Source organism: Fundulus heteroclitus, unplaced genomic scaffold, assembly GCF_011125445.2.
Source record: "Fundulus heteroclitus isolate FHET01 unplaced genomic scaffold, MU-UCD_Fhet_4.1 scaffold_71, whole genome shotgun sequence".
NCBI classification, from domain to species: Eukaryota; Metazoa; Chordata; class Actinopteri; order Cyprinodontiformes; family Fundulidae; genus Fundulus; species Fundulus heteroclitus.
In genome coordinates this window covers 1,462,881-1,476,683 of record NW_023397154.1, presented here as the reverse complement: position 1 = coordinate 1,476,683, position 13,803 = coordinate 1,462,881, and the positions used below count along the sequence as shown (strand labels likewise).

Here is a 13,803-nt window from a genome sequence, read left to right as displayed (position 1 = left end):
AGATAATTAGAAATCCTGCACTTGAAATAAGATGATGGAGATGAATTGTTCCTATTTTAAGTGCAAAAATCTTATTCCATTGGCAAATCGTCCTATTTACCTGCTCAAATAAAGGAAAATACTTTAATTTCAAGAAAACAATTAATATTTTTAGGTCTATTATTGCAGTGTAGTAAGCATCAGAGCCACCATTAAGGATGAAACATCCAAGCTCCAAGAATGTATCAGGAAGATGGCCCGTATGGATGAAGCCCAGAAACCATTCAGTATCTCATAGCAGGGTGTAAGATACTAGCAGGGAAGGAAAACATGGAACGGCATAACCAAGTGACTGGTATAGTGGACAGGAACATCTGTTCAGAATACCACCTGGAGACCCTCAGGTCACCATGGGAGTCACCTCCAAAGGTGGTGGAGAACGACAGAGCTAAGATCCTGTGGGACTTCCAGATACAGACAGACTAAATGGTAATGGACAACCAACCGGATATTGTGATCATTGATAAGCCGTTGTGATTGATGTGGCTGTCCCCAGTGATGGAAACATCAGGAAAAAACACGAGAAACTGGAGAAATACCAAGAGCTTAGGGAAGAACTAGAAAGACCCTGGAAGGTGAAGGTAACAGTAGTGCCCGTGGTCATCGGAGTCCTATATATATATATATATATATATATATATATATATATATATATATATATATATATATATATATATATATATATATATATATATATATATATAAATATATATATATATATATATGAAAATATATACAAAAAAATACATAAAATCTACAATGGCTCCCCCAAGCTGTTTGGGGAGTTTAATGTGAATGTGTATTTAATATTTAAAAATAAAACAGCTTTTTAAATATAAAATGTGACATAAATTACTCTTTAGAAATATTTGACTTAACCAGAGAACAATCTGAACATTCAAAGCTTGAGGGTTGTCCTCTAATAGAGTGATTTATTTTAAAATACCTACTGAATGTAAATGAGAAAATTAGTGCATCTTTTTATAAACATTTCTCCAAAGGTGTTTTCCTCTACCTCCCATCCGGCAGGTGGCGCTGAGCCGTGACGCACCAGTCTCTGCTGCCGTCGTGACGTATATAAGCAGCCGACAGCCGTTGGGTCGGTCATTTCTCCAGGCGGACGGCAAGAGAAGGTGATGCTGATTTAACCCGTTGTTTCTATGGAAGCGGCAGCTTTAGCCTTCTGATTTAACGCAAACCGGTTTTATTTTGTTGCCTTTAATCGTTCGGTGGTGACGGGATGATGATGCGCGTGTTTTCTACTCAGGATGGGCTTAGATTGTTTCAGTGTGAAATCTGCTGCCAGCGTCCCCCACCCCACGTTGTGACGCGGCGGATTCATTTTATGATAACTTCCTGATTTTAGAGTGCTTAATGTGCGTTTAATGTGGCGTTTTATCGATACATTTAAAGCTAAAACTATTACTTTGTAACTATAGTAGCAGGTAATGGCTTAAACCTCCAATATACATATATTGTTGTAGTTTCTGTCTAATATCTTGTTATAAAATGATAAATATAAGGCGGCAATGCAGATTATTTAGATTTATTTGATAAAAAAATGTACGCTTTTTTTGTTTTGCAAAGCTTTAAGATGTACTCTAAACAGACATTTAATTTGTTTTTAAAGGAAATTCACTTTGCCTGCTTTAAACTAAAGTGTTTAGAGACCTACAATGTCTCCACTAGGCTGTTATTTGGGTACTCTGATGTGAAATAAACGTCCTGATGTAGATCTCTGGAATAACCCAGCTTGGTTCTCTTTCCCCTCCAGCATCCAGATTATTTGAGGACCAGAACCAGCAGAACTCAGACCAGGTCAGTCCCCATGTGGTCCCGGCAGCCACTTCCTGTTACCACCTGCGCGATGATGACGTTTTTTCCTGCCATTCGTAGTTTCCACCAGAGGTCTTAACGACCAAAGACGGCTCAAACCTTCCTTGGATGTCTGAGCGCATTTTGCTGCTTTAGTCAGCTGTATTTGTCCTTTTTGGTCCATTCCTGACCTCGACTGTTTCCACAGGGTTGGCCGTGACAGAAAATGGCCTTCACAGCCACCGTAGAGGCGCTGCAGGGGTGGACTACAGTGGAGGAGACTGATGGATTAAGACAAACATGACTCAGGTATGGTATGTCACAACTAATTTATTCTAAGTACCAGGGTCTAGTAGTTTCTGTTTGGGCCTCCGGGGGCGCCACTCCCCCAAATATGTCAGTAGGTCTTTAAGAAGGGTTTCTGAACAAACCCATTTTTTAAGTCAGAGCTCTTCCATTGGTTACAAGTGTTACAACAATTTTTAATACTGTATTTTCAGACTACAAGGAACACTTAGATCCTTACATTTTCTCAGAAATTGATGCTGCGCCTTTTATAGCTAGCTAGATTAATTTGTTCACATGTTTTGAGATGGGCATGTGATATTTCAGACAGCTGAAATATATTAGGTTTTCAGCGATGGTCTCAAAAATGTCTTATCCTTTTTAAAAGGTGGATGTTCTCCCACTTTAATGATACCCTGATGGAGGAATATGTAAAGTACTGACCACAAATTGGTTATGCCTGTCACTGTTGCTGTATTGTCATGTTTTACACCAAGATCCACGTTTTAGCAGAATAAGATGCTGTATTTTTTTTAACTCAGGAGCATTTAAAATCCTTATATTTTCTCAAAAATTGATGGTTCATTGATCTGTTCATCTGTTCCCAGGCTGACCTGTGATCTGTTTACACTGAAATTGCTCTGCTGGCTGTGTTTTTAATACCCTAACGTTGTAATTTTTTTTTATAGGAAGGATGAACTGAGATCAGGTCGCAGCGGCCGCAGTGGAAACCTCCAGGTTGGTGTGTTGACTTTATTAATGACATTTAGACGATCCGTCGTCTCAGCAGCTGATGGGTCGCTGTGATGAAGTTAATTTATCCATTCGCAGTTTCCACCAGAGGTCCTAACGGACCAAAGATGGCTTTGACCTTCCTTGGATGTCTGAGCGACCCTAAAACAATCATTTAGTGCCACAGTCTGAAGTTTTATTTTACTTTATGCTTCATATCTGAGCCTTTTATTTCTGCTTGAGGTGCAATAGTCACTGCTTAGCTTTTTCTTCTGTTACTGAAAGACTTAAGAGCAGACAAGAAGCTCCTTGGGCTCACTGCTGCCCCCTACGGGTTGGTTATCCACATTGAATGCTGTTTTCTGTTAAAATGCAGACCTGCCACTGTGGCTGATTTCCATCGCTGGCATTGAATTTTTTTCAGTAATTTTTAACATGCTGGGTAAAATCCAGAAGACGGTGTATGTCATAGGTTCAGTTTTGAAGCAAAAACTGAGCTTTGTTCCTCTGTTCCAGGCTGGTTGTCTCCCTGTGGCGTAATGAAGCTGGAGGATTGCTCTGATGGCAGCAGGTCGTCCTACTGGTAGGTGAGAAATGTTTCACATTAGACCCTACCACCTGACATTGGTACTTTCTACCAGGGTTTAGCTCAGACCTTTGGGTGTTAGAGTTTTACACCCTTTACTGTTTCTCACTTGTTTCCTTTTTTCTTTTCTATAGACTGGAGGATGAGCCAAGAGCAGGTCACAGCAGCTGATGTGGAAACCTCCAGGTTAGCATTTTTACTTGACATTTAGACGATCTGTCGTCTCCGCAGCTGATGGGTCGCTGTGATGAAGTTACTTTATCCATTCGCAGTTTCCACCAGAGGTCCTAGCGGACCAAAGATGGCTTTAACCTTCCTTGGATGTCTGAGCGAACCTAAAACAATAATTTAGTGCCACATACTGAAGTTCTCTTTACGCTTTAAATCTGAGCTTCTGCTTCTTGTTTCAGGTGGAGGAGCCTCTACAGGAAGAGCGTTCAGTGCTGGAGACCTCCAGGTTGGTGTCTGATGCTTACATGGGTCTGAAATGAACCGGTGGGGGGCCATCAACATGTCGCTGTGATGAAGTTACTTTATCCATTCGCAGTTTCCACCAGAGGTCTTAACGGGCCAAAGATGGCTTTAACCTTCCTTGGATGTCTGAGCGACTGTTTATGTTTAGGAAGTTTAGACTTTGTTCTCAGTGGTAAATCTTAAGCTGTGTTTGTAGCTACAGCGTTTACGGTCCTGCTGCCATAGGCGGCCACAGCGGTAGAAAAGACAGACTGAAGTAAATTAAGCTTAGCTTGTCAGCTTCACTTCCCACTTTCGATTGACTTTCTGCTATATTTAACAAATTTCTGAATTGTGACTGAGTCTAAACTCTTCCCAGGTGGAGGCTGCAGCTGGTGGACCACCAGGTGATCAAACCACAGGAAGCCGGTGAGTATGTTCAGGTTCGCTTTAGTTTGGTCGCTATGATGAAGTTACTACATCCATTCGCAGTTTCCACCAGAGGTCCTAACGGACTAAAGATGGCATTGACCTTCCCTGGATGTCTGAGCGACTTTACTTCGGGCTGTCCACATCAGAGATCAGTCTGTCTGACGGTCTTCTGTCTTCTCTCCACAGGTGGACTCTAACTGGAACTCCCTGGGATTGTTTAGCTTCTTGTGAACATGTACTGACTTTGTCTGGAAATAAAGTGTCTGTAAATGAAAATAAGTGCTTTTGGTGTGGTCTTTGCTGACAATCTCTACCACTGTACCCTTAATGGATGTCTTTATCCTCTGCCTGTCAGGGTCATACTCACTCTGCTCCCTCTACAGTTCCCTCCATTGTCTGTCCAAGGAATTTCATCAGTCACTCAATCATTGAGGGCGTTTGGTGATTTAACCTTAGTTAAAGGTATAACTTTTTCAGCAACTAGAAAAATAAGATGTACCATTAGGCCAATGCCCTTGCCTACATTTTGCCTGGCTCAAATATTTTCCAGAGTTCTAGATGAAATGATTTCTGCTGGAAAGACTTCAGATGTTTGCAGATGTCTGTCTGGGGCACAATAGAAGATGCTGATGTTAATCCAGCACAACCATGATGGCAGGGAAGTATTTGGCACCAAGTGAACAGTGCCGGTTTGCTGGCCGACTCGCCTACAGGATAAATGTTTAATGCTGCATCAATACTAACTAAAATACTTGAGTACGGTCAACCTGTGTTTTTTGGGTGAAGGTCATTGCATGGATGGTGCAAACCAATCACTGGGAGCAGGGGGTGGCATCAGAGGTGGAGTAGGTACCAACAATCACACCACTGACGAGGTCGGAGCATCTACAGGTGCCTACGTTTTGCATATGATTTTCTGGGGTTTGCATGAGGTGCACAAGTTTGCTCCAGGCCACAGAAGCAGTGGTGGTGCCCATTTTTAGTCTGTGCCCAAATTCCATTTAGCAACTCAGATTCAATGAAAAGGGTTCAAGAAAGTCCAAGTGCCAGGACTGTGGGGATAAAGCTGGCACCAGTGCAAAGAACTGATATAGAGGAACCAGACCTGGACTGCAGGCTACGGAGTAAAGGCTGGTGTGTCTTCAAGAGATGAAGACACAAACATGGTTGCTGTTTAGTTCTCATGCTGGGAAAGGTTGCCTCATTCTGCCCCAGAGAAATGCCAAGACCAAGAGGACTAACATGTCCTACACAAAAGCTAATCATGTCCATGAGCCCAACGATCCATTGTTGGGACAGTCGCTCCAAGTCAATCCCTAACAAGCCCTCACCAGCAGTCTATAAAGCTTGGAGCTTCACACTACAGACATTTTAAATGGAGAAAGCTGCCTGAATGGGAAGTGAATCAGCTTCAGAACAGAAGTCCAGTTTAATTTTCTAACCTGTTTTGGATTGACCGTGACCTGGATGATAGAACCTTCACCAGCATGCCCACTGATCCAGGAGCTGTTTGACGGCAGTGAAGCACCAGGTAACCAATCAAAAGTTTAAAAAAATGACTCAATTTTAAACAACACTTTGTCCCGCGGTCAGGAAACTTTCTCTAACTCCCCTAAGAACCCATTTTCCCCCTTGCATAAACAATCCATTAATCAATAAAAACGTCAAAAATCATTATTGAACTTCTGCATTCAGTAGAAACAGTAGAAAAGGACACAGAATTTGTAAATGTTATACTAAACAGCTGAAACAAGTTAAAAGTTTGACTTTTCGTTCATAATGCTTTTCTTTTGTTTATTTTGGTGCCCAGACCAAACGAAACTCCTTTGAAAAGCTTTGTGCTGTAACAGACTCAACATTTCACGACCAACCTTGACTAGTGTAAATTGTGTTTTTACTGAAATAAAGCCGTGATCAATTCAGCGCGTAGACAGCAACGTGTTTATTTTTTTGATCGATTGCGTTGCCGTGCCGTTTGTCCCTCGCGGGCTTCCGTAGCTTCGCCTTGGAGCCGCTAGTGCTGCCGCCCGGCTCGTCTGCACCGGGACAGGACCGAGAGAGGCGATGGCAGGCGTTCATCCTCAGGTCAGGGGCTTCCGGGTGGAGGATGGATGTTTTTTTGCTTGTCTGACTGAGATATTTAGTCTTTTCCTTTTAAAAAAACCCGGAAGTGAACGGGGCTAACTGTACCTAAGCTAACAGGCTACCTGCTGTCCGTTTAGACGTGGCATTACGGTACTACACACGCTTTAAGCACGTTTATATTAGTTATAACCTTCTAAAGAGGCTTTTTTTTCCCTCGGGTTTTATTGTCTGCACTCCGCTGTTTACCTCCAGCGGCGCAGCTGAGTGACGTTAGCCTAGATTTAAATGTCCCAGAGAGAGACAGGCAAGCCTCCCAGCTGCTGCTATTTGTGTCTGATTTCAGGACGACCTGCTGAAGATGAGCCACAGGGAGAACTGGAGGTGAGTGATGGCACCTCCTCCTCCTCTCACACACACACACACACACACACACACACACACACACACACACACACACACACACACACACATCCCAGCTCTGACTCCTTCTCCTCCTCCTCCTCCTCTGCAGGGTGCAGCATGAGCGGCTGCACGTCAAGCACCGGGGCCATGAGGCCATGCATGCAGAGATGGTGCTGATCCTGGTGGCCACGCTGGTGGTGGCCCAGATCGTGTTGGTCCAGTGGAAGCAGAGGCACCACCGCTCCTACAACGTGAGCCTGACCCATCAAGGGCTGTTTTAGCTGTTTTAGTCACCCTCCACTCCTCTACTGAGTGGCTACAGATGAGAAAATTCTGCAGATGGTCCGTTTAACCGCTTCCTTTGACATAAATCCACAAATTGAAACTGCAAAAAAAGACAAATCAGTGTATTATTGCTTAATATGCAATAAAATAGCTGGCAGCCTTTAGTCTGGGGCAGTATGAGTTTGCCAGAAATCAAAATTCCGATTTAAATTTTGACTTGCGTTAACCGCGAGCAACAACAATGGCCTGCAGATGAGCAAGAAGTTTCACTGTTTTTATTAATCAGATCATTAATATTCAATTGTGGAATTGGACATCCAAGTCTATGTACTAAGCAGTTAGACCGCTACCTAACACTGTGGTGAGATTCCTGTAAAGTTTCTGGTTAAAAAAAAAACGTATGATTATATAAACTAGGGCTGAATGATTTTGGAAAATAATCTAATTATGATTTACTTATTTATTTTTTATCTTAATATTGCGATTTAATGTGATTTTCTTTTTTCCGTTTATTTTATCATGTCTTTTTAAACAACAACAAATTAATCTGTTTCATCGCCGTGCAGATTAGGTGCTAAAAGACCCACTGCGTCTCAACTAGAACCAGAAATTATTCGTTCTGACTACTAATTTTAATGTTTTTATTAATCAGAATATTATTCAAGGGAACAGCTTTTAATTGATTTGGACATCAATTCTTGTTGAACATAAAGTGCAACCAACCAACCAACAAGAAAGTCTATGTATTAAACTGATTGACCAGTCCTTAATGCTGTGGTGAGATTCCTGAAAGTTTCTGGTAAATGTATTAATTTAGATTAAATTATCAGAGCAAACATTTAAAATATGCATATTTATTTCATTTGGAATTCCAGGAGACAAAGGGAACTTACTGGAACTGAAATTTCGATTACAATTCAAATTGTAGTTGACAATAAAGATTGGTTGATTACATGCTTAATTCAGTATGTGACGATGTCCTTCTCTCAAAGCATTGCAGCTTCTTTGTCTAACGTCTTTTTCACAAACCCATCTTTTTATCAGAATATTAGCCCCTCCCAATTAGTTTGGGGGTTTTGGGACAGACACTGTGTCTCCAGGTTCTGTCTATTCTCACAACAAGGAGTGTATTCTCTCAAGCTTTTCATGCAGTACGGCTAATTTAGTATCCAAATTGTCCTATCAGGGGTCAAGCCAGATGACCTCAAGAACCATAAAATAGCTTTCAGACCTTAATGCAAACATCCTGTGAGCTGTGTGTTTTCTGCCTCAGAGGGGAGACACAGTTTAGAGGCCAGAAGTACCTCTTATTATTCTCCATACAAATCCCTGATTAATATAACAACTAATGATATTTTCCACAACACCACCCATCCCCTACTGACAGAGGCGGCCTTCTGTAGCTTTCTGTGTTGCAGAAGAGCGTCTGCGTGTCTACAAAAATTATTTCAATAAGTTATCCCATATTTGCCATAAAACCCAGATTTTTTTTTTTACCGGCGATCCACGTTGGTAAATTGGTTCCGGCGGCGGTCGGACTGAAATAATAATGTTTTCTGTCCCCTCCTGCAGCTGGTGACGCTGGTCCAGATGTGGGTGGTCCCGCTTTACTTCACCATCAAGCTCTACTGGTGGAGGTTCCTGTCCATGTGGGGGGTGTTCTCCGTCATCACCAGCTACGTCATCTTCAGAGCCACCCGCAAGCCGCTGTCCTGCAGGACGCCCAGGTTGGAGCGTCTCAGAGGGCGTTTTTATTCCTAACGTTGGGAGTCTGTCTGTGTAATTTGATATAATTGACTCTGTAAGGAGCCATGTGTCGGCGTTGCATAAATGAATCCATCACAGGAGCACAGACGCACCATGAATCTGTGAGGTTCTGTTTTAATTGTCGGCTAAGAAAGCAGCGAGGACCCTGAAGGTTTGGGGTCCCGGGTTTAAAACTGCGACAGGATTCATGGCGTTGATGTTTTCCATCTTCAGGATGGTCTACAAGTGGTTCCTGCTGATCTACAAGCTGAGCTACGCTGTGGGAGTCCTGGGCTACCTGGCCATCATGTTCACCATGTTCGGCTTCAACGTCTTCTTCAGGTCGGTCTCCACCAATCAGCTGCATCACAGTTCTGCATAATCAGAAACATGATTCCCAGATTAAGCCGGGCGTACCCTGTACGATTGTTTTCTGCCCTTTTCGGGCCGATTCTTCAGTTGTGTGAGAATGTTTTGGATCGGGGCGAGTTTCAGCGTCATCGTGAGTCCTGCATGGTGTCGCATCCAGGGGATAACGAGGGACAATTAGCCTATCACCACCACCTCCCCATCAGGAATCGTACGGTCGGATGAAAATCAAACATGTCTGAAATTCAGTCGGCCCTCGTGAGCACTGCAAAAACGGATCTAAAAATAAGCAAAATGTTCTTAAACATAATGTTTTTGTCCTTGATTTGAGCAGGTAAATAAGATTTGCCAATGGAATTAGAATTTTGACCCCTAAATTAAGATAATTAGACATAATGCACTTGAAATAAGACGATGGAGATGAATTGTTCCTATTTTAAGTGCAAAAATCTTATTCTATTGGCAGATCATCTTATTTACCTGCTCAAATCAAGGACATATACACTCATTTAAAGAAAATTTTACTTATGTTAAGTTCCGTGTTTGCAGTGAGTGATTGTGAGCGCCTCCTGCTGTTGAAGCAGAGTTAAGAGCGTCTACAAGCCGATTTCCCCCGACCTTGCGCACTGAGCATGAGCAAACAAGGGAATTCTTCTTCTTCTCAGACGAAATCATAGGAGTGGAGAGAAGCATGGCGGCGGTACGTGTGACATGGAATCAAACTACGGAGCAGTAACTCATAGAATAACCAAGGCAGCGCGATTTGTTCTAGTGAGCCTCATACTTAACATAAAGCATCGACACTCCCGTCTTTTTCTTCTTCTACTGTTCATGTTTGTTTTCTGGATAGACGAGTCCGAGTAGCGCCATCTCCCTACGGGGAGTCTGACGTGGTTTTTAGACGTACAGCGTGAGCAGTCAGGTCATCAGAGCGTCGGGCCGTACAGTAAGAACAGAGATGGTGAGCGGTGAACTTTTAAACTCTGCGGTTTCGTCGTACAGTTTGAGCTGTATACAAGTATGATTGAAAATATCGTGCAGTGTACGCCCGGCTTTAGAGTTTGTTTGTATCTGTCTCCATGTCTGGAGAAAAAAAAAAACTGATCATGGAAATAGACTTTTGTCCTTCTTAGATTTTCTGAAAAACAGATTAATAATGCTAATTAATGCAGTGGTTTCCACATTTATGTTAAATTGACATGATTTGGGGTTGTTTTACCATCTCAATCTTACTGTTTCACTCATCACCATTTTGTTTTTTTCTCTGCCATTTAAAAAAATTAAAAAAGCACCGTTTCACTACTGCTCTGTTCTGTGTTGGAAAAGTAAGAAATCGGAGGCGATTGAAGTTTGTCCCCATGCAGGAAATCTGTGAAATGACTCCACATCTGGCTCTGAAAATCAGGAGCGAATTTCAGCGTTGCGTTGTCTCGTTGTTTGTGCTACCCAACAACGAGACAAATATTCTGTTTGTGTCTTTTATTTAACCAGGTTATTAACGAGGTGAGAATAAAACCTCTTTTTTAAGAGTGACCTGGTCATAGCGGAAGCATAACACGTCCAACACGTCTACAATACCCATCCAGATCCATAAAACGTCGTTCTAGCAGGTTAAGGCTTTTCTCTGGGAGGTGGAAAATGTTCTTAAAGCTGCAGATAAATCCTGAAGTTTCTGTCTGGAGGAGTTTAAACAATAGAAATGAACCCTGAAAGAAGAACCGGAGCCTCAGCTGCAGGCAGACTGTTATGAAATGGAAAAATCTATGTAATAAAATTTTAAAAATGGTTATTTTTGACTGATTTCTCAGTGTTTTTGCTTGTATCTCTGGTTCCCATTTGTCTCCCCGTGCAGGATCAAGGCGGAGGACTCCATGGACGTGGGCGTCATCATGCTGTTTTACGGTCTTTACTACGGCGTCATGGGACGAGATTTTGCAGAAATCTGCTCCGACTACATGGCCTCAACGATCGGGGTAAAGCAGCAGCAGCTCAAATAAAATAAAATAATGATTTACTGCAGCCTGACAGGGTCTTAACACAGAGAGCATCCCATTCACTCACAACACCCTCCTCTGGTGTCAAGAACCAAAGGATCCAGCAGAAAACAAACAGTATTTACAACGTGAAGGACTGAGACGTTTAGAGATGTTCACAGAAAGCAAAGTGTAGCTCTGAGTAATGAACTCATTATGTGTATAGCTGTCCTCTCTGTGTGCCGTCAGTACTACAACAGGGGGGGCATGCCCAGCAGGAGCCTGAGCGGGGACATCTGCGCCGTGTGCGGTCAGAGGATCCTGGTGGAGGTGGAGGAAGAGGGATTTATAGAGGACACCTTCCAGCTTTCCTGTGGCCACATGTATCCTGTTGCTTTGTCTCTGCTTCATATCAGGAGCTGAGAGGAAACGCGCTTTTTTTTAATCACCCTGGAGCCTCCGGCTGCTTTCTGTGTCGCAGGGAATTACGTTTGATCCTTGACTCGCCGCCAGATTCCACGAGTTCTGCATCCGGGGCTGGTGCATTGTGGGTAAGAAGCAGACGTGCCCCTACTGCAACGAGAAGGTGGACCTGAAGAGGATGATGAACAACCCGTATCCTTTCTCTGCCGAGGTTTTACGGCGCCGATAGAAACGGGAACATTCAGACATGTGGACTCGGCCAGTTTACGCCACAGAGAGACCTGAACAGCAGGAAAAGTGTTTCCACGCAGAGTCCAGATTAAAGCGTCAAATTTTAAATGGCTAGTAAATTGGTCAGAGGGACAGATCTGTTGAAATAGTGAAGTTACCATTGTGTTTGTTTCTCAGCAGCAGGAGATTCCCTGTTTGTAAATGAGCTTACTGATCGGTTAGGCTTCTTTTAGCGCCTCTCTAAGGTTTTCCACTGGATTTCACTGCTGTCTCATTCAACCAGGAGCCTAAACTGGAAGCTAGAAGCATTTTTACCTGTCCAGCCTCAGTTAGAGACAGGTAAGGTTATTCAAATATCAGAGAAAAACAAGAAAAAAAATCAACTTGTTGTCTTTGGCCCTGTTCTGCATTTTGCATTGCAGTGTTTTTCAACCACTGTGTGCCGTGGAAAATGATCCAATTTCACATAATTGGTCTAAAAAGATTTTTTTTGAGAACTTTTTATTTGAAAGAAGAAATATAAAAGATGATAAAAACACATTTTTTCTGTTCATTCGATTCCTATTCAAGACACTTTGATAAGAATGGCTATATTGTTAATATAGGCGGCTACAGAGAATCATTTAACATTTTTGGTTGGTGGTGTGACTCATGATTATTTTTTTTTTTTTTTTTCCCAATGGGAAAATTTGTACTATGGCTAAAAAAAATTGAAAACATTAGTCTATTGTATGTCTAAACTGCCTATAAAATAACTGGGGAATCCTCAAATTGTGGATTTTTTACATGAATAATGTTTGGTAATTCTCTTAAAGCTGTTTTCAGCCATTAGTGATGATAAACCCCAGTGGCTGGTGGTGTTCTCCCTAACTCCTCCTCCCTCCAGCTGGGAGAAAACTCACGTCTTGTACGGCCAGCTGCTGGACTGGCTGCGGTACTTAGTGGCTTGGCAGCCCATCATCATCGGCATCGTCCATGGAATAAACTTCTCGCTGGGCCTGGAGTAGAGCCCTGAGGAAGGCCGCTCCAGGACCTGGAGTCAGCCGCTAAAGGAGCGCTGCAGGCCGCTGCTTTGAAGTCTTGCTGAACTTCCTGCATCTTCACAGGACGCCGCCAGCATAATGGCCACTTCAGGCACATATCCAGTGTTTTAAGCTCTTTCTTGCATTTAGTTTAATGTTGAAGGAAACGTTAATTCACCTTCTGTTGTTTCATCCGCGCTCCTTCCTGCTGGATTGTTTCACTCCAGGAATAAGTTTCTGCTTTATTTATCTAAAGCTCTTTGCTCAGTGTTTACATGAGGACAGCTCACTGCTGTTGGCTCCTAAAAGCTGGTAATATTTTCAGGTATGCTTGTTCTAACGTTTCCCTTTGGAACCCACGTTTTTATTTAAACATCGTTTAAGAGGTAATTTATTGTTGGTTTGTTTCTTCACCATCAACTCTGAGAACCAGTATTTCTGTGGAAAATGCAGCGGTTTGATTTTTAAGGTGCCGACGAGTCGTATGGAAAATGTTTAATTGCCAAGACTTCTGCTAAATCTGACTTTGTATTAAATAAATAATTTTGAAACATTTTAAAAGTGTCTCTGTTCTGGGATCATTTGATCATTGGGATTTAACAATGTTGAGCTCTTAGATTATAACTTTATTAGCATTCTCTTATCATTAATAATGCATATCAATATTGGCAAAAAAATAAATTAATTATGGAAGTTATTTAGGTCTGAAGAAAAGTAGACAATGTAAAAATGTGTATTTTTGGATTTTATTCCCTATTTGCCTCAAAGCTGTTGTCATCCATCTAACTGTCCTACCAAATAGCCCCGCAATTTCCTGATTGAGAATTTCAGATTTGACGTCGGTCGACAAATTTTCCAGTACATAGCTGTGATCTTGTCATACTTTAAAGGTGCATTAAGTAAAATATTTACTGTAAAATCCCCC

General features: G+C 42.2%; 1 protein-coding gene, 1 long non-coding RNA gene and 4 other non-coding genes across 8 annotated transcripts; all 6 read left to right on the top strand.

The window, feature by feature from the left end:
- Positions 1 to 1,104: 1,104 nt before the first annotated feature.
- LOC110367064 lies at positions 1,105 to 4,618 on the top strand. Of its 3 annotated transcripts, none has more exons than XR_002427202.2 (9): positions 1,105 to 1,172; positions 1,814 to 1,857; positions 2,063 to 2,163; positions 2,829 to 2,877; positions 3,388 to 3,454; positions 3,592 to 3,643; positions 3,868 to 3,914; positions 4,290 to 4,339; positions 4,529 to 4,618. It is a non-coding gene; the product is annotated as an uncharacterized LOC110367064 (long non-coding RNA). The 3 variants fall into 3 exon arrangements; XR_002427203.2 differs by having other exon boundaries at positions 2,063 to 2,168; positions 3,388 to 3,458; XR_002427200.2 differs by having other exon boundaries at positions 1,106 to 1,172; positions 3,388 to 3,458.
- LOC118561788 lies at positions 1,902 to 1,995 on the top strand. The gene has a single exon (XR_004930257.1). It is a non-coding gene; the product is annotated as a small nucleolar RNA SNORD14 (small nucleolar RNA).
- LOC118561790 lies at positions 2,938 to 3,031 on the top strand. Its single transcript, XR_004930259.1, has one exon. It is a non-coding gene; the product is annotated as a small nucleolar RNA SNORD14 (small nucleolar RNA).
- Positions 3,697 to 3,790, top strand: LOC118561787. Its single transcript, XR_004930256.1, has one exon. It is a non-coding gene; the product is annotated as a small nucleolar RNA SNORD14 (small nucleolar RNA).
- LOC118561789 lies at positions 3,972 to 4,065 on the top strand. Its single transcript, XR_004930258.1, has one exon. It is a non-coding gene; the product is annotated as a small nucleolar RNA SNORD14 (small nucleolar RNA).
- Positions 4,619 to 6,285: 1,667 nt separating the features above from the next.
- LOC105918950 (RING finger protein 175) lies at positions 6,286 to 13,439 on the top strand. Its single transcript, XM_012854142.3, has 9 exons — positions 6,286 to 6,427; positions 6,771 to 6,808; positions 6,939 to 7,080; positions 8,687 to 8,841; positions 9,095 to 9,202; positions 11,082 to 11,202; positions 11,452 to 11,585; positions 11,716 to 11,817; positions 12,743 to 13,439. Exons 1-9 carry the CDS (start codon positions 6,407 to 6,409, stop codon positions 12,861 to 12,863), a joined length of 942 nt encoding a protein of 313 aa, XP_012709596.1. The 5' UTR covers positions 6,286 to 6,406; the 3' UTR covers positions 12,864 to 13,439.
- Positions 13,440 to 13,803: the final 364 nt, after the last annotated feature.